The sequence below is a fragment of the Rattus rattus genome, chromosome 6 (assembly GCF_011064425.1).
Source record: "Rattus rattus isolate New Zealand chromosome 6, Rrattus_CSIRO_v1, whole genome shotgun sequence".
In the NCBI taxonomy this organism is placed as follows: Eukaryota; Metazoa; Chordata; class Mammalia; order Rodentia; family Muridae; genus Rattus; species Rattus rattus.
The window spans coordinates 108,695,263-108,715,005 of NC_046159.1; the positions used below are offsets into that span (position 1 = coordinate 108,695,263).

The window sequence follows — 19,743 nt, forward strand, 5'->3', positions numbered from 1 at the left end:
GGGGCGTGGCGAGTCTAGGGGCAGAGCCCGGCTCCGCCCCCGTGCGGCAGTAGGCGGAGCAGAGGGCGTGCCTGCGTCCCTAGGGGGCAAGGGCGGCCGCGGAGGCCCGAGGGGGGCGGGCCTTGGCCCCGAGTGACGGCCCGCTGGCCCAACCGGTGTGAGAACACAGGGCCTGCCTTCCTGCAGCGTCTTCCGCTCGCCGGCTGCGGCGCCTGGGACGGTTGCGGTGGGTCTGGGCGCTGGGAAGCCGTCCAAGATGATTAAAAAATTCGACAAGAAGGACGAGGAGTCTGGTACGCGCGGCGCTCCGGACGCCCACCCTCAGGCGCAAGGGTTCCCCTTTCCCTCGCCCGTATCCACCTGCTCTGGGGGCGGCCGCAGCGGCGGGGTCTGCCTGAAGCCCCTCCCCCGGCGCCGGGGCCTCCCCTCGGGCCGCGCGCTCCGGGCCGGGAGTCGCCTTGAGTTCTCCGCGGCTCCGCCCCGGCGCGTCCCCGCCCCCCGCTCCCGCCCCCGACGGAACCCCTCAGAGCCGGCCCTCCGTGGGGCCCTGTCGGGGGGCGAGGAGGTGCGCGCGCATGTCTTGGTAGTCTGGGGTTGCTGGTGGGGTTAGGCCCCAGGGCGAGCACCCCCTGTTTTGGGGGCTTGGGTCGACCGGGCCAGGGTTGCGTGTTTATGGACTCTGAAGGGCCTTGATTCTCCTGTTCCCAGGGGTTAAGACTGCCCGGTGGGACACAGCTCATTGAATACGCAGGCATCCAGAAGTGACTTGCGTGTTGATACCTGTCTGTGGTGCAGTGCAAGTGGGGAAGATGCCAAGCCTCTTCAAAAAAAAAAAAAAAAATCTTCAGCTCTTCAGTGGTAGCTGCTCCCACAAGTGTGGTGGAAGGTTGGGTTAGTGGACCTTCATGGCCTCATCCTGCATGGCCTCTTTACATTTGTGATTCTCTGCGAAACTGTTCCTTTCTGCTTCAGTAAATGTGTGAAACACATAAAATAGGGTTTGCTTTTAGGGGAATCCATAGTGTCCTGTCATCTCATTACTCTTGGTGGTGGTGGAACCGACACATTTGTTAACATCCATGGGGTGGGAGAGGGGGAAGCAGGGAATGAAGGCACTCATTTTGGACAGGGTTCCTCTATCAGGAGAAATCCAAGATCTCTCAGTATGGCAATGACAGAATTTGTACCAGAATCAAAATTACTTCATCCAACTTACTTGCATATTAGTAATGGTTGTCCTTGTGACTTCCAAGGGATCATTCTGTTTAGGTGAGATCTCCTAAGCATGTACTATCCTCCTTTAGAAAAGTCTGTGCAGTCCAGCTACTGAAGACCTTCTCTTTCTCTTACACTGTAGGTAGTGGTTCCAATCCTTTCCAGCATTTGGAGAAGAGTGCTGTCTTGCAGGAGGTATGGCTTCGATGTGTACAGTGCCTTATAGAGTCTGTTTAAGAATGACAGGCAAAGAACCTAGTAGTATCCTACTAAAGTCAGGATAGCCAAAATAACAATGAGGGACAATGGACCCACCCGACTGTCTGAAAATCAGACTTCCCCCACATTTGATCAAAACTAGAAATTCGTTTACTTATATATTAAAGGTAGCAGAGGAGTGTAGCACAGTGCAGAGGGTGTCCAATAGAGGAAAAGGGAGAGTCTGGAGCTCTAGAAGTGTACAGACATGCAGACTCTGCCATGCGGTAAGTGCAGGGTTACTGGAAGAACTTCCAGAGAGTAAGCTCGTGGTATTCATGTGTAGACAGAGACTCTGGTAAAGTCTTTAAAGTTGAAGTTGTCAACCTAAGGGAATAAAGTATAGCCAGGAAAGCAGGCCATATCTGGTAATTATTGTACAACATACCAACTTGAGAGCATAGACAACTGACATTACTTCGATAGCGTGCCAACATATTGTTAATGTTACTAAAGATGATTTGAGATAGAAAATACACCATTTATAGCATACTGTTTTGCATATTTCTGTAGGCACGCATATTTAACGAAACGCCCATCAATCCAAGAAGATGCTTGCATATCTTGACAAAGATTCTTTACTTACTCAACCAGGTAAACTCTTCTGATTTCCTTAGATTTGTGTATTAGAATGGAAATATGTAACCTATAGTGAAGTACTTATTGAAAAGTAAACTTGTTTAAAAAGAAAGCCATGTAATTTGAAAATCCACAGTGTTTGGTTAGAACAATAATGTGTGAAAGTTCTTTAATACAAGGACTGAACTTATATTTCTCTCTAAATTCATGAGGTATTAGACTAGCTAAACATGTACATTTCAATAAATATGTTGATTTCAATTCAACAAATTCTACTTAGAACATACTTGTCACACATATTGATTTTTAGTTTTTAAAGATTTATTTATTTTATGTGTATGGCTTTTATATGCATGTATGTATGTGCATCATGTGTGTGCTTGGTGTTCACAGAGGTCGGAAGAGGGCATCAGGAGGTCCCCTGAGACTAGAGTTACAGAGGTTGGAGCCACCATATGGGTTCTGGGAATCACACCTGGATCCTCTGTAGATTAACAAGTGATCTTAACTGCTGTGCCAACAGCATGTTACATGTATTTTGAGAGCCTTTGAAAATACAATGTAAAGTCAGTCAGATTTCAAGTATTTTGTTTGCTGACTTATTTGGCATAATAATGAAATGTTGAAATTTTTATCTTAATGTTCAGGTTTTATATTAGTATCATCATTGCACTAATACTGTCAGTATGATTCTGGACAAGTAATTTAACCATTATATGCCTCATAATGTAAATTAGTTTTATAATACTAATTTTTTAAGCCTTACAGTTGTATAAAATAGTAGATATAAACAGTTATAATAGTGCTAGGCACATAGTTTGTATTCAGAGATATTTTCAATTTATAACTCAGGAAGTTTTATTGTATACCTGCTGTGTCTTAGTAGGCACTGGAGTTACAAAACCAAAAGAAAGTTTTTTTAAAATTCTGTGTTCTGTTATTGCTATTAATTTTCCTTTTTGCTTTTGAGATTGTAAATACAACCTCAAAAACATTTAGAACCTTAGAAAATAGAATTTTATTTTGTAGACAATATATGTATCTCTATAGATATTTATGTAATATATATTTATATATATAAATTGTACATCTGGATTATTTATATGTAATGGTAAATGTGTTATACTTACCAACTTAAATTCGAAGAAAACATTGAGTTTTTACACTCACTTACTAACTTTGTGTGTGCTTACATCAAGCGCATGTGGCGGTCAGTTCTCTTTCTGTCATGTAGAACCTGGGAATTGAGCTGAAGTCTTCAGGCTTAATGACAAATGTCTTTATCCACTGAGCCATCTCATCAGCACTTTATCAGGAGCTTTTTATCATGTTATTTTATAATTAAAATTTTGTTCTTTTATAAGTTTAATTATATTTTAAAAGTCCGTAATTTAGAGTTCTAACAAAATTTTGCTGTTTGCAAATTGAAACTTGAGAAACCAAACAAACAGCATGTCTGTCCTTGAGCAGCATAGCTGAGGTGGCATGGTAAGGACATCTCGGCTAAACCTGCTGTGACTTAACTCTGCAGAGCATGTTCTGTACTGTGTCAGAAGTGGCTAACTCCATTGTGCCAACAGCATTTGCAGTAGTGAAAGTTGATTCAGAACAGTCAGAGTCAGGGTTGGCCAATACCTTTCTTGGAGCAATTAATGTTGAGACAGTTGTCTTGAGAAGAAGATTGCCAAAGACGGCGTAAACTCAGTCACACAGAAAGGTTTGGGAACATTCATTTGTCTCCTTCCCTAGTTCTTGGTAGAATATTATGAGAAAAGTAAACAAACAAAAACCCCAAACACTTCAAAATTTCTACTGGAATTGACAGAGCCACAAGTTCTGAATTGCAAGTCTAAAAGTGTAATTTAAGATTGTCCCTATATAAAGAATCCTACAGGCCTCTGGGTATTTGGTAAGTTTCACAGTAAAAAAGGTCTCTCTCTTGTTGATAACTTGCTTAACAATAGTTGTAAACTCTTGTTATACTTTGTCCTTCATCCTAAACTTATGACATTTTTTAAAATTTGACTTAATTTTTTACTTATTCACTTTACATCCCGCTCACTGCCCCCTCCTGGTTACCCCCTCCCACAATCTTTCCTCCTCCCCTTTCCCCTTCTCCTCCATGCCAGTGGGGGCCCCCTGAATATACTAACCTCGCCCCCTACCCCCGGCACTTCATGTCTCTGCAAAGTTAGGCACTTCCTCTCCAACCGAGGCCAGACAAGGCAGCCCAGCTAGAAGACCATTTCCCATTTATAGGCAATACCTTTGGGATAGTCCCAGTTCCAGTTGTTTTAGACCCATATGAAGGTCAAGCTGCACATCTGCTACATATGAGCGGGAAGGCGTAGGTCCAGCCCATGTATGTTCTTTGGTTGGTGGTTCAGACTCTGAGAGCCCCAAGGGTCCAGGTTAGTTGACTCTCTTGGTCTTCCTGTGGAGTTCCTATCCCCTTCTAGACCCACAATCCTTCCTCCTAGTCTTGTGTAAGAATTCCCAATCTCCATCCATTGTTTGGCTGTGGTTGTGGTTGTCTGTATCTGTCTGAGTCAGCTGCTGGGTGGAGCCTCTCAGAAGACAACATGCATCTGTCTGCAAGCATAACAGAGTATCAATAATGTCAAGGATTGGTGCTTGCCCATGGGATGGGTCTCAATTTAGGCCTGTTATTCTTTGGCCATTCCCTCAGTCTCTGACCCCTCCTCCATGCCTGTATTACTTCTAGACAGGATAAATTTTGGGTTGAAAGTTTTGTGGGTAGGTTGGTGACTCTGTCACCCCACTGGGGTTCCTGTCTATAGAAGTGGTTTCTTCAGATTCCATGTCTCTGATGTAGTGAGTCATAGCTAAGATCACCCCCATTGATTCTTAGGTGCTTTCCTTGTCCCAGGCCATGTTAAAACATTTTTTTTTTTTTTTTTTTGGTTCTTTTTTTCGGAGCTGGGGACCGAACCCAGGGCCTTGCGCTTCCTGGGTAAGCGCTCTACCGCTGAGCTAAATCCCCAGCCCCTAAAACATTTTTTTAATAAAAATTCTTATACTCATGGCAAATAGATGTAAAACAACTTGTATTTTATGTAAAATAAAAATTAAGCCCAATACTTTATACAGGATTACTTTAGTGGAAGAAGTAAATGTTGAAATGGTAATATTTAAGAAGTTTATGACTAGAAATGTCTTAAAGATTAGTGAACACGTTCTCTGGCCGTGTACTGCTTGATCAGCAGCGTTGGGAGCTTTTACTGAGTGAAAAGTACCCTGCTCCCCCAAGAGTTCTTGGAGGGGACAGGATTTTGACAAGGTCTTTAAATGATCTGTTATTCACGTCACAGGTTGTAAGATCCAAATCATACTTCTAAGGGTATAAAGAGTTTAGGGTCAGTGTTTGGGATCTATAGCAGCCCTTGAAACAAAAATAAGGGGAATCTAGATCCTTCTCTTTTGTTTTAAGCCCTGAGTTGCCATAAATTCTTGGATTCCTCATAAGCAATCCTTTTCAGTTTTGTATCTATCATACACCTGTCCTGTCCTGGACATGTGCCAGGCATTAGACTGGAAATGCTCAAGGTGCAAGCCCTGCTTTTAGTTTGTGTGACCTTATCATGCAATGCAGATTAGAAATTATTCTTACTACAGTATTTTGCCTCCCGGTATATTCTTAAAGGAAATATAAGCAGTTTCTGTTAAAAATGTAGACACTACAATTCCAGAACTCCTAAGAGTGATGTGCTATTTTGAATTATTTTAAATAACAAGTCTCTAAGTGGCCCTGAGGGTTTTTTTCTCCCCTGCAGGTTTTTAAATTGAAAACAGAAAAGTTGCCAAGAGGCAGAATGTTTATACAGAGACTTCCTCCTGATTTCAATGATTTTTTTAATCAAATGAGAAATAAAGAGAAAATTCTTAATATCTATATTTTTTTAGTTTAAAAAAATTCTTTTAAATTTTACTTAGGGTGAACACTTCGGAACTATGGAAGCTACAGAAGCCTTCTTTGCAATGACTCGATTGTTTCAATCTAATGATGTAAGTCTTTTTTATTCTTTTATGATGAAACAATTTATTTTCCACAGGGAATGTAGAGTGTTCCAAATTAAAGAGGGTTGCTTAAATGTTTAAAATTACTTTAAAACCGTTTATCTTTATAAAACTTATCAGTGCTTTAAAACAATATGTGAATGTGGAAGAATTAAAGTATATAGTAAAAGGCTGTCTCTGAAGTCCCTGGGGAACTGGTCATACCTGTAGGCCCACATCTGTCAGTTCCTAGTCAAGGTTTTAGTGGGCCTGGATTGCTGGCAGTGGGGCTGGCAGTTGAGAAGAGCTGAACTTGGAGTCGGGGCTCAGCAAGCCTGTTGGCATCTCTGTAGCTGCCTCTCATTCCCTAGGTCACCTCACTGCTCTGAGTGTGATAGCTGCTGCTTTCTTCTGTTTTCTCAGTGTGGCACATTTCTTCTCAGCTCAGGTTTAATACAGAAACTTACAGGGAGTCGGTTTCTGTGAGACACATTTCTTAGCTTTCTGCTAGCACATATTTGCCAAAATCTTTTTATATATATTGTATATCAGCACAAGCTACATTTTGTGTCCAGTTCCCAGGACTCTCTAGGATTTGAGTCTATCTGTTTAGCTAGATAATGAATTTTAGAAGTAGTTCTTCAGGCCCCTATAAGACAGTTATATTAAGGGAAGCCTTAATATATGCTTAGGCAGAGGGAGAGCAATCCCCTGAAAGATTTTTTTTTTTCTTTTCCCAATGTGGAGAGGTTTAATGAGAGAAAAAGAGTAGAAGGGAGGAAAGGCCGGCCATGGGCACGTGGAGTGGGGGATGGAGAAGGGGACAAGAGCAGCGAAAAGCAAAGAGCAAGAGTGAAAGATTACTTTTATTGACAAAAGATTCTTGGTAGAATTTGGGGTTTCAGGAACCTTCATCAGAGTCTGCCCGTCTGTCCCACTCAGTTTTCAAATTCTCTCCCTTGCCAGTCAAGTTCTCCAGGGGTATGGCTTGAATTTGTTCTTAAATTAAACTTCCTGCAGGATCTGCTTTCCCAGTTTTGGGGTCTCACAGCCATGGCAAAAGGGTCTCTGGCTCCTTCTTAGACTTTTAGCTGTTCATTTAAACCTGTTAAACGCTTCATTTTCTTTTAAGAAAAAATGTGCGTGTATATGTGTGTGATGTGCATGTGCATGCATGCCGTGGTGCCTGTGTGGCGGTCAGAGGACAACTTGTAGGACTCAGCTCTCTCTTTCCACCACCAAAGTCCTGGGGTTGGAACTCAGGCCTTCAATATCGGTAGCAAGTGCCTTTACCTGCTGAACCATCTTGTTGGCCCCTAAACAAGTTATTTTTAACATCTTAAGTTTTAACAACCTAATTTTTATTAAAATGTACTCTGGCAACAACTGCTTACTTACCCAAAGCTTTGTCCTCTGTATATCTTTGCAAGTGATGATTTAAATATTTATGCTATTTAATACTATTGACTACTTAGATTCCACCAGTCTGAAAAGAGAAGTGATTTCACGTTCCTGGCTTTCAGGACATGCTTCCTTTTAATGACTCCTACAGTAACAGTTCAAGGATCAATTAGAGAAGCAGAGCCAGTATGAGTATTATGGGATTAGGTATTTCCTTCAGGAATTAGACTAGAAAAGTAGGCATTTCAAGTTGTTGGAGTAGGGTGTACAGACTTGCTGTTAGAAAAGTCAGGCAAGGCTATATGTGGATATGATTTTGCAGTCAGGTACCTGGTGTTGGACCGGATGGGGTTAGCAAATGGTTATAGGATTACTGGGTTATGAGTGCTGACAGAATATGCAGGGTTGTCAGAGCCACATGGTGGCTGTCACTGATAGAGGCTCTGACATTACAATGAGTCTCTGTCATCATGCATGATGGTGAGTAATATGGTGCAAAGGGCATAACCTTTCAGACCAGAACATTTGTAGGAAGGAAGTACATTGAAAGAAGGCGGTGTCACTAGCTAAAAAGGCAGTAAGGAGACCATGAGGAAGAAAACAGCCACCATTTAGAAAGTTACAGGGCAGTTCTTAGGGAAATTTTCAGTTAGAAGGATAGGAACATTTACGGAAGAGTTTGAAGATGCTAAGAGATTTTCTGATGAGGAACCAAAGGACCTGAGTGTGTGTGTGTGTTTGTGGAAGGATGGAAGATAGAATTGTTGATAAACCTTTTAAATAATGTCTGTAGAATCTATACTGATACCTATCATTTTGATATGGCTAAATTATATATTCTTGCATTCCTTAGAGTTTTGTCTAGAGGCTTGTACCTTACCGGTATCTTCAAGGAGCAAGCTTTTTCATTCATGGACTATTTTTCCCTATTAATATTTATCTTTCAAAGTAATCTTGGGGAAATAGAATAGTTGGTAGAGTGCCTGACGTGCATCCATGAAGCCCTGGGTTTTACTATCCAGACCTCCTGAAGCAAGAGAGTGAGAAAATAAGAGCAAGAGAAGAGAACCTAAGAAAAACAAGCACATAGATTTGTGTAACCACTATATAAATGAAGCTATACAGACATTTGCTGCAGGACTGGGTAAAACCAGACAAGTCATTGTGAAGGACCAAATCGTGCAGACTGTTGAGCTACAGCTTTAGCTCCACTGCAGTAGTACTGGGATCAGTTGACATCAGTGGGGAAAGGAGCGTCTCACTGTACAAATTACTCCTCCTTCGATGTCAAGAACCACATTTCTGTTGTGTTTCCAGCTGTGTAAAGGGCTGGTTTGCCCTGCTATACTAGAAAACCAGACAACAGAGCAGCTTTCAGACTGGGTATCCAGCGTGCAAGGGGTGTGATCTGAAGGGAAGCAAGCAAGATGAGCCCTGGGATTGCACCATTAGCTGCCCAGAGGCAGAGTACAGGCATTGGGAAGGTCGGGTGGAGCTGGGAATGTTTAGGGAAGATAACAGAGAGAAAGGAGAAAAGTGAGTGTGAAAATGGATGTACTTGAAGACATTGATAAAGACAGCCTGAAATGAGCTGAAGAAAGAAAGGCAACAAAATGAAGAGCAGCAGTGACATATGAGATAATGTTTTCAGAATTTCTGGCAGTTATCCTAAATTGCTTCATGAACTTATTAAAATCTAATATTCATCTTTATCTTTGCCATGCTTATGGGAAATTTGATACTCTTAGACACTCTTACCATATATATGAATATGTAACATAAACATGTCATATATTTCTAAGTATATTTTTATATATAGAGAAATATAGCTTTTTTAAGCTTTTTTATTTCACTCAAATTTGTCTTTACTACTTTTTCCTTCCTACTTTTCATTCCTTGATATATGTTCCCTCCCCTCTTTTCCTTTTCCCTTCCTCCCGCCCTTCCTTCCTTCCTTCCTTCCTTCCTTCCTTCCTTCCTTCCTTCCTTCCTTCCTTCCTCATGTTAAATCATACTGAGAACCATTATTTTCTTCTCTTTTCTTTGGTTCAGTGATGTCAAGCAGGTTCTCTCTATAGCTTACACTCCGAACTGAGTCTGATGTGTATGAGTTTCTATACTTAAAAGACACTGAAGATATTTAGAAAGAGGCTGGACAGACTGAAGGAGCCTGGGGTCTGCAAGTAAATCAGAGATGCAGCTGAGGAGATTTGAGCAGGAACCTTCTCACTTTGGATCCTGTTGTTCATCTGTAAATTTTGATAACTTAAAATGGAAGCTGATTATCCAGTAACGAGTCATTTTAGAGGAACATTGGTGCTCACTAAGTGGAGGGGAGTCTTATTTAGGGTTTCTATTGCTGTGAAGAGACACCATGACCAAGGCAACTCCTAGTGAGAAACATTTAATTGAGGCTGGCTTACAGTTTCAGAGGTTCAGTCCATTATCAGCATGGCAGGAAACATGGCAACATGCAGGTTTGATGCTAGAGAAGGGACTGAACATTCTACATATTGATCCACAGGCAGCAGGAAGACCACACCTCATAATAATGCTACTCCCTATGAGCCTATGGGGACCAATTACATTCAGACTGCCATAGGGGAGAATATAATTAGCATGTTTCTGCATACAGAAATTTAAAATTTAAAAATTTTAAAAACACATTTCTGAGATAAGTCATTATCACTTTAAACAATTATATCTTTGTAGAAGAGGAATTGAATTTTTAAGACTTTGCTTTTATGTTTTTTTCAAGTATCAGTGCATTAAGTATTTGTGTTTAAGAAGTAATATTTTGAGTATTTTTTTTACCCATATAGTTTTACTAGATTTTTAAAAGGTAGATATTTTAAAGAATTCTTCCCTTATTTTTAATGTATGTGTTAGGAGTTGATTCTTTGTTTTCACCATTTGGATTCCAGGGATTAAACTCAGGCTATCAGACTTGGTGGAAAGCCCTTTACCAATGAACCATCTTGCTGGCCGAAGAATATCTCTCTTAATATACTTGCTAGTCTTACTTAAAATAACTTAAAAGGTTTCTACAATAATCTCTTACCATCTATAAATACACTTTCAGCAAACATTGAGGAGAATGTGCTACCTTACCATCAAGGAAATGGCCACCATCTCTGAGGATGTGATCATTGTCACAAGCAGGTATGTAAGTAATGAGTCATGAACAAAAGACTTAGTAATTATGGAATATTTTCTCTTTTTGTTGACTGCCAATAAGAATTTATAAGAATACCATATCTTAAATCATTCTTTTCCAAAAGGCAGTTGTCATGTAATATTGGTTACTCTCTTAGAGATTTGATATTTCTTTTGACTGCTAATAACAATTTACAAGAATGTTATATCTTAAACCATTCTTTTCTAAAACATGGTTATCATCATCTAAAAATGTGCTAAAAAGGTTACAAGGATAAAGGTTGTGGATCCTTTTTTTTAAAGTTTATAAAAATAGGGGCTGGAGAGATGTCCCATGTGGGTAAGAGTATTTCCTGCTGTTGTGGAGAACCTGGGTTCAGTTTCCAGTACTCACTTTATGGTCCCTAACCATGTATAGCTGTAGTTATCAGGGATCTAACACCTTCTTCTGGCCCCTGTGGACACTAGGCCCACACATCAATTGTGTGCGTGCACGCACACACACACACACTCACACACACACACACACACACACACACACACACACACCTGCAAACAAACATTCATATACATAAAATACATTTTTTTCCTGTATTTCTGAGACAGGGTTTCTTTGTATAACAACCCTGGAAGTCCTGAAACTTGCTTTGTAAATCAGGCTGGCCTTGAACTCAAAGAGATCCACCTGCTTCTATGCCCCAAGTGCTGGGATTAAAGGCATGTGTCATCACACTAGGCATAAGAACATTTTTTAAGTTCATAAAAATAAATTAATATAAGCAAAACTACAAAGTGACTGTTTACTGAAGTAAGGTTAACACCTTACTTCAACAAATATACAACAAATAATATCAAAAGGCTATCATTTTACATACAAAGAACTTTTATCCTTAAAAAGTTACTTAGGGATAGTTTACAAAGTAACCATTCTAAAGATCTAAATATCTTTAGATAGTCACTGTCAGGAATACCCAGAATAAGTAAATTAACAATTTAAGATAAAAGTATACATACTCATCAGGTCATCAGAAAGCGAAGAGTAGCAGTTAACACCACAGGGGCTGATGCTCTGGTACACAGGTTAAAAATTGACTTTAGTGTTCCTAGAAAGCACTTACGCTGCATTTATGACTAATGAATTTCATCCTCAGTAATACATTCTGGATTATTTATCTGTTGCATGTCTATCATTGTTAAAATTCTTAATTAGTAATGTAATAGTCACATAGGAAATATTCAAGCTCTTGGAATTATTTTTGAAAAATATTCAATCATATGAAAAATTCCTTAATATAATGCTAAGTGGAAGTTGAATCAATCTGTATTTCTATATAATCTGGCTTTAAAAACTATTTTATGTATATGTATGTAAGAATATGTTGGTAAATGCAGTAGTTATATTAATAGTAGTTTATCTTTGGCTGCTTTGAATTATGGCTAATATTTAAATCTTTGGCAATTTCTAGATATCTTAGAATGAAATCTGTATAATTTATAGTAAAATACATTATGTTACACTTTAGTAGTTGCCTTTTAAGTGTTAAGTATAACTCATTTAACTGAATATAGTTTTCATAAAATAGTGCATTTTGAAGGAAGATGTTTATGTTTAGTTGTGTTTAGTATAGTTTCTATTAAAGCTTTCAGTTGGAAATATCAGAAAAGCAGATGTAAACAGTGACTTAAAAAGATGAAAATGTATTTCCCCTCATATAACTGTAAGTCTGGAGGCTCAGCCTAGCTGGTGCTGCTGCAGCCATTTTACAGTGGCAGGACTAGTATCACTTGGATTCCTTTGGATGTGCTCCATCATTGCAAAATAGATGCTTGAATTACTGGCAGTGTCCCATGTTCAAGCAGGAGAACTACTGGGAAGGGGCCAAGGGGTGCCAGCACCATCTGCGCCTTTTATCAGGAGTGCAGTAGCATTTCCTGAGGCAATTTTTAGATTTCATTCGGCACATCTATATTATATGACTATCCTTAGGAGGCCAGAAAGTAAGTTTTTAGCTTTTATAGTCCAAGTACTAGGGGCAGGTAAAGGAGAAGTGATTGAAAATTAGTATTGAATTAGCCAACTAGTGGTGTCCTCCACAAACGAGAAACAAAAAGCCTTCAGTTACATTTTTTGACTCCCTAAATGCTCGAAAAGTTAAAGACAAATAATGATATTTGTTTCAGTGGTTAATACTTCCCTCTGAGCCTTATTAGATATGATTAGAATTTACTTCTAGTGCTCTTAAGTGATTAGTAAGCATGGTAGGTTGGATAACTGTCCCCTGATGACACCCATGTCCAAATTCTCAGGACCTGTGAATATGACATATTCTATGGCAAAGGGCAGTTAAAGCTGATAGGAGTATTCTGATTTATTCATGTAGTCCTTTAAAAAGTTAAGCATTCTTAAAAATGAGTAGAGGGCTAGAGACAGATGGCTCAGCAGTAAAGAGTGCTTGTTGCTTTCCCAGATAACCCAGGTGTGGTTTCCAGCACACTAGGTAGCTTATAACCATCTGTAACTCTAGTTCTCAAAGGGATCCAACACCCTCTTCTGGTGTCCTTATGCTATTCAAACACATGCATACATGCACGCACACACACACACACACACACACACACACACACACACACATACAAATAAAATAATAAAAACATGTCTTTATAGAAATGCAAGTGGGAAACAGAAGAGTGTCAGTCAAAAGATATGATGTAGCAAAGTCAGAGATGCTGTTAAAGATTTGAAAATAAAGAGGTGGGGTTGGGGATTTAGCTCAGTGGTAGAGCGCTTGCTAAGCGCAAGGCCCTGGGTTCGGTCCTCAGCTCCGAAAAAAAAAAAAAAAAAGAGGCACAGGTGACCTCTGAAGTTGGGACTAATTAACTTTCTGTTAATAAAACAATGCCTGGGGCCAGGTTCTTTAAAAAGTAGGGAGGTTTGTTAGTTCATTTGTGGCTAAAAGTTCAAGATTGGTATCTTTGTTCTGTTACTATAATAAAATATAGGGGCTGGAGAGATGGCCAATGACCTAAGGGAAGAGGGTTTGTTTTGGCTTACGGTTTCAGACAGTTATAATTTGTCATGATGGGGAGATATGACTGTAGGCAGGGAAGGCATGGTGGCAGGAGCTGGGGGCTGGCTGACTTCATTTCATCCATATTCAAAAATTGACGGTAAAAAGGAAATGATATGGTCTATAAGGCCTCAAGGGCTGCTGCTCCTGGTGATCCACTTCTTTTGGCAAGGTTTCACCTCCTAAAGGTTCCATAACTTTCTTAAATAGCACTACCAGCGAGGGACCAAGTGTTCAAACACATACATGAACCGATGGAGGACATTTCTTATTAAAATTACAACACTTGAGTAGCTCCATCTCTTTGGTGAGCCCTTTGCTGAGGGCTCCATGGATTATAATATAATTCAGCATCATAATAGAGGAATCTATAAGATCAGGTGGTAAGACCAGAAATCAGAGGGATTCAGGGAGCCAGTATTTTTGGGTTTCGATGTTGTTATTGTTATTGTTTTATAACAACTTCATTTCACAGAAATAGTCATGTCTTGAGAGAACTTTCAACCTCTGGGGTTAGTGTCCCTAGTAACTTGATACCTTTTACAGGGACAGGGTCCTACTGGTCTAGGCTCCATCACCTCCATACTGCCATACTGGGCACTAAGCTTCCAGCAGCTGGATCTTTCCAGGTCATGCGCAAACCCAGGAGCCCCTGTAGCTTTAAAAATACAGGCCTCAAATGTCTCAATTTTACCTAGTAAGACCTGTTTTGGACATCAACTCATTAACTGTAAACTAACTACAACATAAAATGAATGTTACTCTACCCCTTTTAACTTTGTGGTATTTTGTTATAGCAATAGTAGAGTAGAAGAAGTGATAAAGATTAGGCAGGTGGATATGAGTTACTGCTATACAGAATATCCAAAAGTAGTTTTGGAACCTTGAAGATACATTAGGAAAACTCTAGATCAGTGCTTCTTAATGGGTTGTGGCCCCTTTGGGGGTCATCTAAGACCATTGGAAAACACAGATAGTTATATAACAATTCATAACAGTAGCAAAATTACAGTTATAAAACAGCAGCAAAAATAATTTTTTGGTTGAGGGTTATCACAACATGAGGAACTATAAGAGGAGCATTGGAAAGGTTGAGAACCACTGCCCAGACTGTTAGTAGAAACATGGATTTCAGTCACTGTGTAAGACTCAGAAGTTAAAGGAGCAGGATAGAAAAAAAAATCCCCTTGAAGAGTGTTTAAAGTCACCATGAATGGATTGTTAGTGGAAACATGGGTGTTAAAGATGCTGATAGTGAGGATTCAATTGGAAAATGAAGACACTGGGAAATGTAGGCGGGGGAGTGGTTTATTATAGTAGCAGGAAGCTGCCTGAGCAAGTTATATTCTGTGATTCTGTGAGAAGTATGGCTTATAATAAATGAACTTAGATTTTAACTGATGAGATTTCCAACCAGTGTTGAAGATGCATTCTGATTTCTTTTTATGTGTTCAATAAAATTTGAAAGTCAGTAAATTGAAAAGAGACCCGTTTAAAAAGAACTGGTTTTCTTTAGGCTTTGGGAGGTAAAAACGGGAGAATCAGGAGTTCAAGGCATTGTTGGCAACATAGCAACATAGCCAATCTAGGCTACATGAGATCCTGTCTCAAAAACAACTGCCATAAAACTGAAGAAATAATAACAACAACAAAACACCAAAAAGTTAGGACTTGATAATTCTTTGTCTAAAGGGTATAAGGTGCTAACACTAAGAGAATCACTGTCATGAAAGTGTGCTACTGAGAAACCGTGAAAGGAGTCAGTGCTGAAAAATTAGATCAAAAGGTCAGCGTCTTCATTTGGAACACTAAAGAGGTCACCCATGAGGCTCATGATTCCCTTAGCATTTAAGCAGAAGCTGAAAATAGAGATGATATTATCAAGGCCAGATCTGTGGTTGAGCCTCTGTCTAAAAGCAGCGAGTCTTTGTACTTATATGGTAGATGCACAAGATGCTTGAGTATATTATGCCAGCAGAAATTCTATGACTCTGACCTGAAGGTACACAGAGAGGACAAAGTGAAAGAAGCTTTCAACACTTATGAGTTCAACATGTAGGAAATAGGCTAATAGGCTTGTTCAGTACGTGTTTGAGTACATGTTAGCTGTACTTTATGATCAAATGGAAGTGGCTGGCTACATGGGCAGATCTGAAGAGTGCCATTGACAGCTATTTACATGTCTGCTTAAGCAATTTTCCTAGCTAGAGTTTAAAGTTGTTTAAGACCTATCTTAGTGTCTTTTCCTGTTACTGTAATAAGATGCCCTGAAAAGGCAACTTAAGGGACAAATGGTGTATTTGGCTTACAATAACATTATTGCTAGGAAATATTCCTATTGCTATCAAAGCAACAGGAATTTGAATGAGTTAGCTACTTATTTTTAAAGTTCATAGTTACAGGTTACAGTTCATCAGGGCAAGAAAGTCACCACAACAGGAGCCTGTGGGAGCTGGTGACATTATATCCACAGTTAGAGAAGAAAACAACTTTAAAAAAACACTTCTATACAGTCCAGAATCCCCAGCTTAGGGAATGGTGCCACCCACAGTGGGGAGGTCCAAATAATTCCCCACAGACGTACCCACGGGTCCCTCTTCCAGGTGATTCTAGGTTTTGACAAGTTGATAATTAACACTAACCATCACAGAGCCAGAGACTTTCTCCCTTCTATTTTCTCTATTTTTAAATGGACATATCTCTACTTGTTGTACTGTGGCATTCTTACATTTTGTTTATGTCACAGGTTCAGAGATGGGGAGGGTTGCTACATCAGGAATGACAAGAGTCTCATCCAAATCTAATTTGATGATTTGATAATAAGATTGAGACTTTTGAATTAGTGAAATTTAGATTTTAGATTGACTTGATACTGTAATATGTCAATACTGTATATTTGATCCTACAGTCTGGGGAGATCTTGGGATGGGTGAATGCATTTTTCAGATGAAATGGATGTAGCTTTCATGGAATGATGATTATGTGGCATGATCTCATGGCATAATGAGAACTATGTTGGGCTTTAATTCCACAGAACTGTAAGAAAATAGATAAGTGTTATTATGCCTCTAATTGTGGTAATTTGTTACAGTAAAACTAGAAAATAGTGCAGATAGCCATTCTATATACATAGTGTGTTAAAGGGCAAGAAAACTTGAAGGCAGTTACTTCATAAGAATGAATTAATATTAAGTATATGGAACTGTTATTATCCGGGAAATACAAACTAAAATCTTAATAAGCTATTATATCATAGGATAGTTAAAAATATGGGGGTTGGGATTTGGCTCAGTGGTAGAGTCCTTGCCTAGGAAGCAAAAGGCCCTGGGTTCGGTCCCCAGCTCCGAAAAAAAAAATTCAAAAAAAAAAAATATGGCAATGCAAAAAAAAAAAAAAAAAGCAAAATAACAACAAAACTTTTCTCTAGTGTAGAGTATGTAGGACAATTTAATTTTTCACATACTGTAGTACAACTGTAACTGCTTTAGAAAAGTTTCTTGTAAAGTTAAATTTGTAATAATCCTGTGGCAAGTAATATTTATAGATATTTACCAACAGAAAATGAAAATACATGCCTATGTACAAAATTGTGTAAGAATTGTATAGCAACTTTATTTATGACATGTCTAGACCACAGACATATGCTTGTGTATAGAAGAATGGCTAAACAATGTGATATACTCATGCAGTGGTGTGCTGCACAGCTATCAAAAGGAACAAATTGATGATTTAGACAACAGCACACATAAACCCCTAAAACTACATGTTGGAACAAAGAAACCAAACCAAACCAAAACCAAAAACCCACAAAGAATGGTTTTACTTTTTTAATCGCAAGGACAGTCTGAACTCATTTGTGTTGGTAGGAACTTGGGTGCAATTGCATACAAATGAGCATGAGGAGCTTTCTGTGGACATTTAAATGCCCACTAGTTTACTTTGGGTGGTTACACGCTTGCCACACTTGCCAAAACTCATCTAAATAAACACTCACTCAGCTGAAGAATAACTTAAAGAGATTCTGTTAATGGCTTAAAGTAGGCCATGTAGATCATGTCTGGTGATACTGTTGTATGTGAAAGCCTATGTCTGAAGAATGTGTAGGATTGAACCATGGAGTAGTATATGTGTGGTGGGGTGATGGCAGATTTAGAAACACCTAGAACACTAATGATGCACAACTTGGATGTATCTAGGAAGTTGTTTCCTGAGATGCTTAAATAAGGAAGTAATATCTACCCAGAATGAGGGTGGTACCATCCAGCAGGCTGGAGGACCAGACTGAGCGAATAGGGAGAAAGTCAGCAGAATGCTGTCATTTTCCTTCTTTTTGCTTCCTGACCCATCATGACTTCAACTGCTCTGCTATATCCTGTCCACCACTGTGGGCAGAATCCTCTGAAACCATGAGATAAAATAAATCCTGTTGGTTTCTATGAAGCATTTAGTTACAGCAATGAGAAAAGAGAAGAAAGGGTGGTTATCAGCTTGTGGCAAGTTAACGTGTCTAGTCTTCATAGGTAAGTAGTTCATAAGTTGTGATTTTGTTGTAGAGTTTGTAATCATGTAAACATTTTGAATTGTTAGAGTTAACGTATGGATTTTGGTTGGGAGATGAAAATAGTGTTCAGAAAGCTAAGTCTTTCCATGTACTTGATGAAGAACATTCAGACTTGAGTCAGTTTGTCTTGGTGAATGTCTCTGTTGTCCTTGGGTCACTAGTTTGAGAAGTGGCTGTTGGGGACATGGTATTTTCTGTGGTAAAACTCTTCTTTTATAGATCTTCACTAACATTTTCATTTCAATTTCAAAAAATGCATTTCCAGCTGGTATTTTAAGTTCTACCATTTTGGGGTCTGAGAAACTTTATAGTCCTAAGTTGCCTCCCATCTTTACTCCAGTTTGTATTCAGGAGTGCTTTCTCATCTGCCCGTGGTGGTAAGGGGAACACTTAAATCCTGGGATTCAAGTCAGTGCAGTTCTCTTGGCCAAACTCCTACTGTATTTGATACCGTGTATCCTTTTACATGTATCTTTTCGTGCCTAGAATTGTCTTATTTCCTTTTCTGCATAGTTCAGATATCTAGTATTTTGTGTATTGATTTCCCTATTCTCCTTGACAGTTTAGCAATTTCAGTTGTTCTTAAAAGAAAACTGTTTTGTATGTATGCTCTGTATTTAATGTGTTGTTCAGCACACACTTGTTTCTCTGACCTCTACACCTTAGAATCTTGAGAACAAGAGTCATATCTTACATTGCTCGTCCTGATAAAACTGAACAGTATATATTCCATTTGAAGAAATTCAGGATAGGCATGTTGCAGAAGGTAAACAACATAACCTGCTTTTCTCCTTTAAGTAAGGGCATTGAAATTCTCAGGATAACACAGATCTTCCTCTGTGTTTTGGGAAAGTCATATTGTGGGAAGTGTGAAAGGGTTGCTTTAATGGGTGTTGAGAAACCTTTCTGTGTCTGCTTCCTTTTGTTTTTTCCTCCCTTGTTTGTAAGCCTGATTGTTTAGATTAGCATTTATTCCCTTTTCAAATGAAATTGTGGAGGCTCTTGAAGAGAGGTGTTTAAATGATACCACATCATAAACATCCTTTCCAAAGCCTGGTGAACAACAGTGAATAGAAGTGAAAACCAGGGGCTTTTAATTCTAGCCAAGATGAAGTAAGGGCACGGTAGTCTATCTTTCACAGTAGCACAACAAAAAACTTCAGTAATAGTACAAAGGAAACTACCGAGGCCTCCAAAAAGTAGACAATAGCAAGTAAATCGGGGGAGAAAGCATTATTTAACAAATGACTAATAAAACAACAGCAGACTTTTTGCATTCTATTCCTTGTACTCTGGGCAGGCTGAATTAGGACTCTATATCAAAGGGGGTCCAGAGACATGCTTGAACACAGGTTGAAAAAGACAGGCCATGGAGGACCTGTCAGCTGCAGAGCACAGGGAAGAATTCGTGTTGCTTTTTTCCTCTAGTTTTTTCATGAGTACAGCGCCAGTGATAGAACAATTGTACTACGGTGTGTGATTGGTATT

General features: G+C 39.3%; 1 protein-coding gene across 1 annotated transcript in view; it reads left to right on the forward strand.

Moving 5' to 3' along the window:
• The first annotated feature begins 163 nt into the window (after positions 1-163).
• Positions 164-19,743, forward strand: part of Copg2 (COPI coat complex subunit gamma 2) — a 118,960-nt gene continuing 99,380 nt past the window's right edge. The window contains exons 1-5 of the mRNA XM_032906801.1: positions 164-293; positions 1,358-1,410; positions 1,987-2,067; positions 6,007-6,078; positions 10,553-10,632. Coding sequence (XP_032762692.1) covers positions 257-293; positions 1,358-1,410; positions 1,987-2,067; positions 6,007-6,078; positions 10,553-10,632 — 323 coding nt within the window. The 5' untranslated portion in view covers positions 164-256. The remainder of the gene's footprint in view (positions 294-1,357; positions 1,411-1,986; positions 2,068-6,006; positions 6,079-10,552; positions 10,633-19,743) is intronic.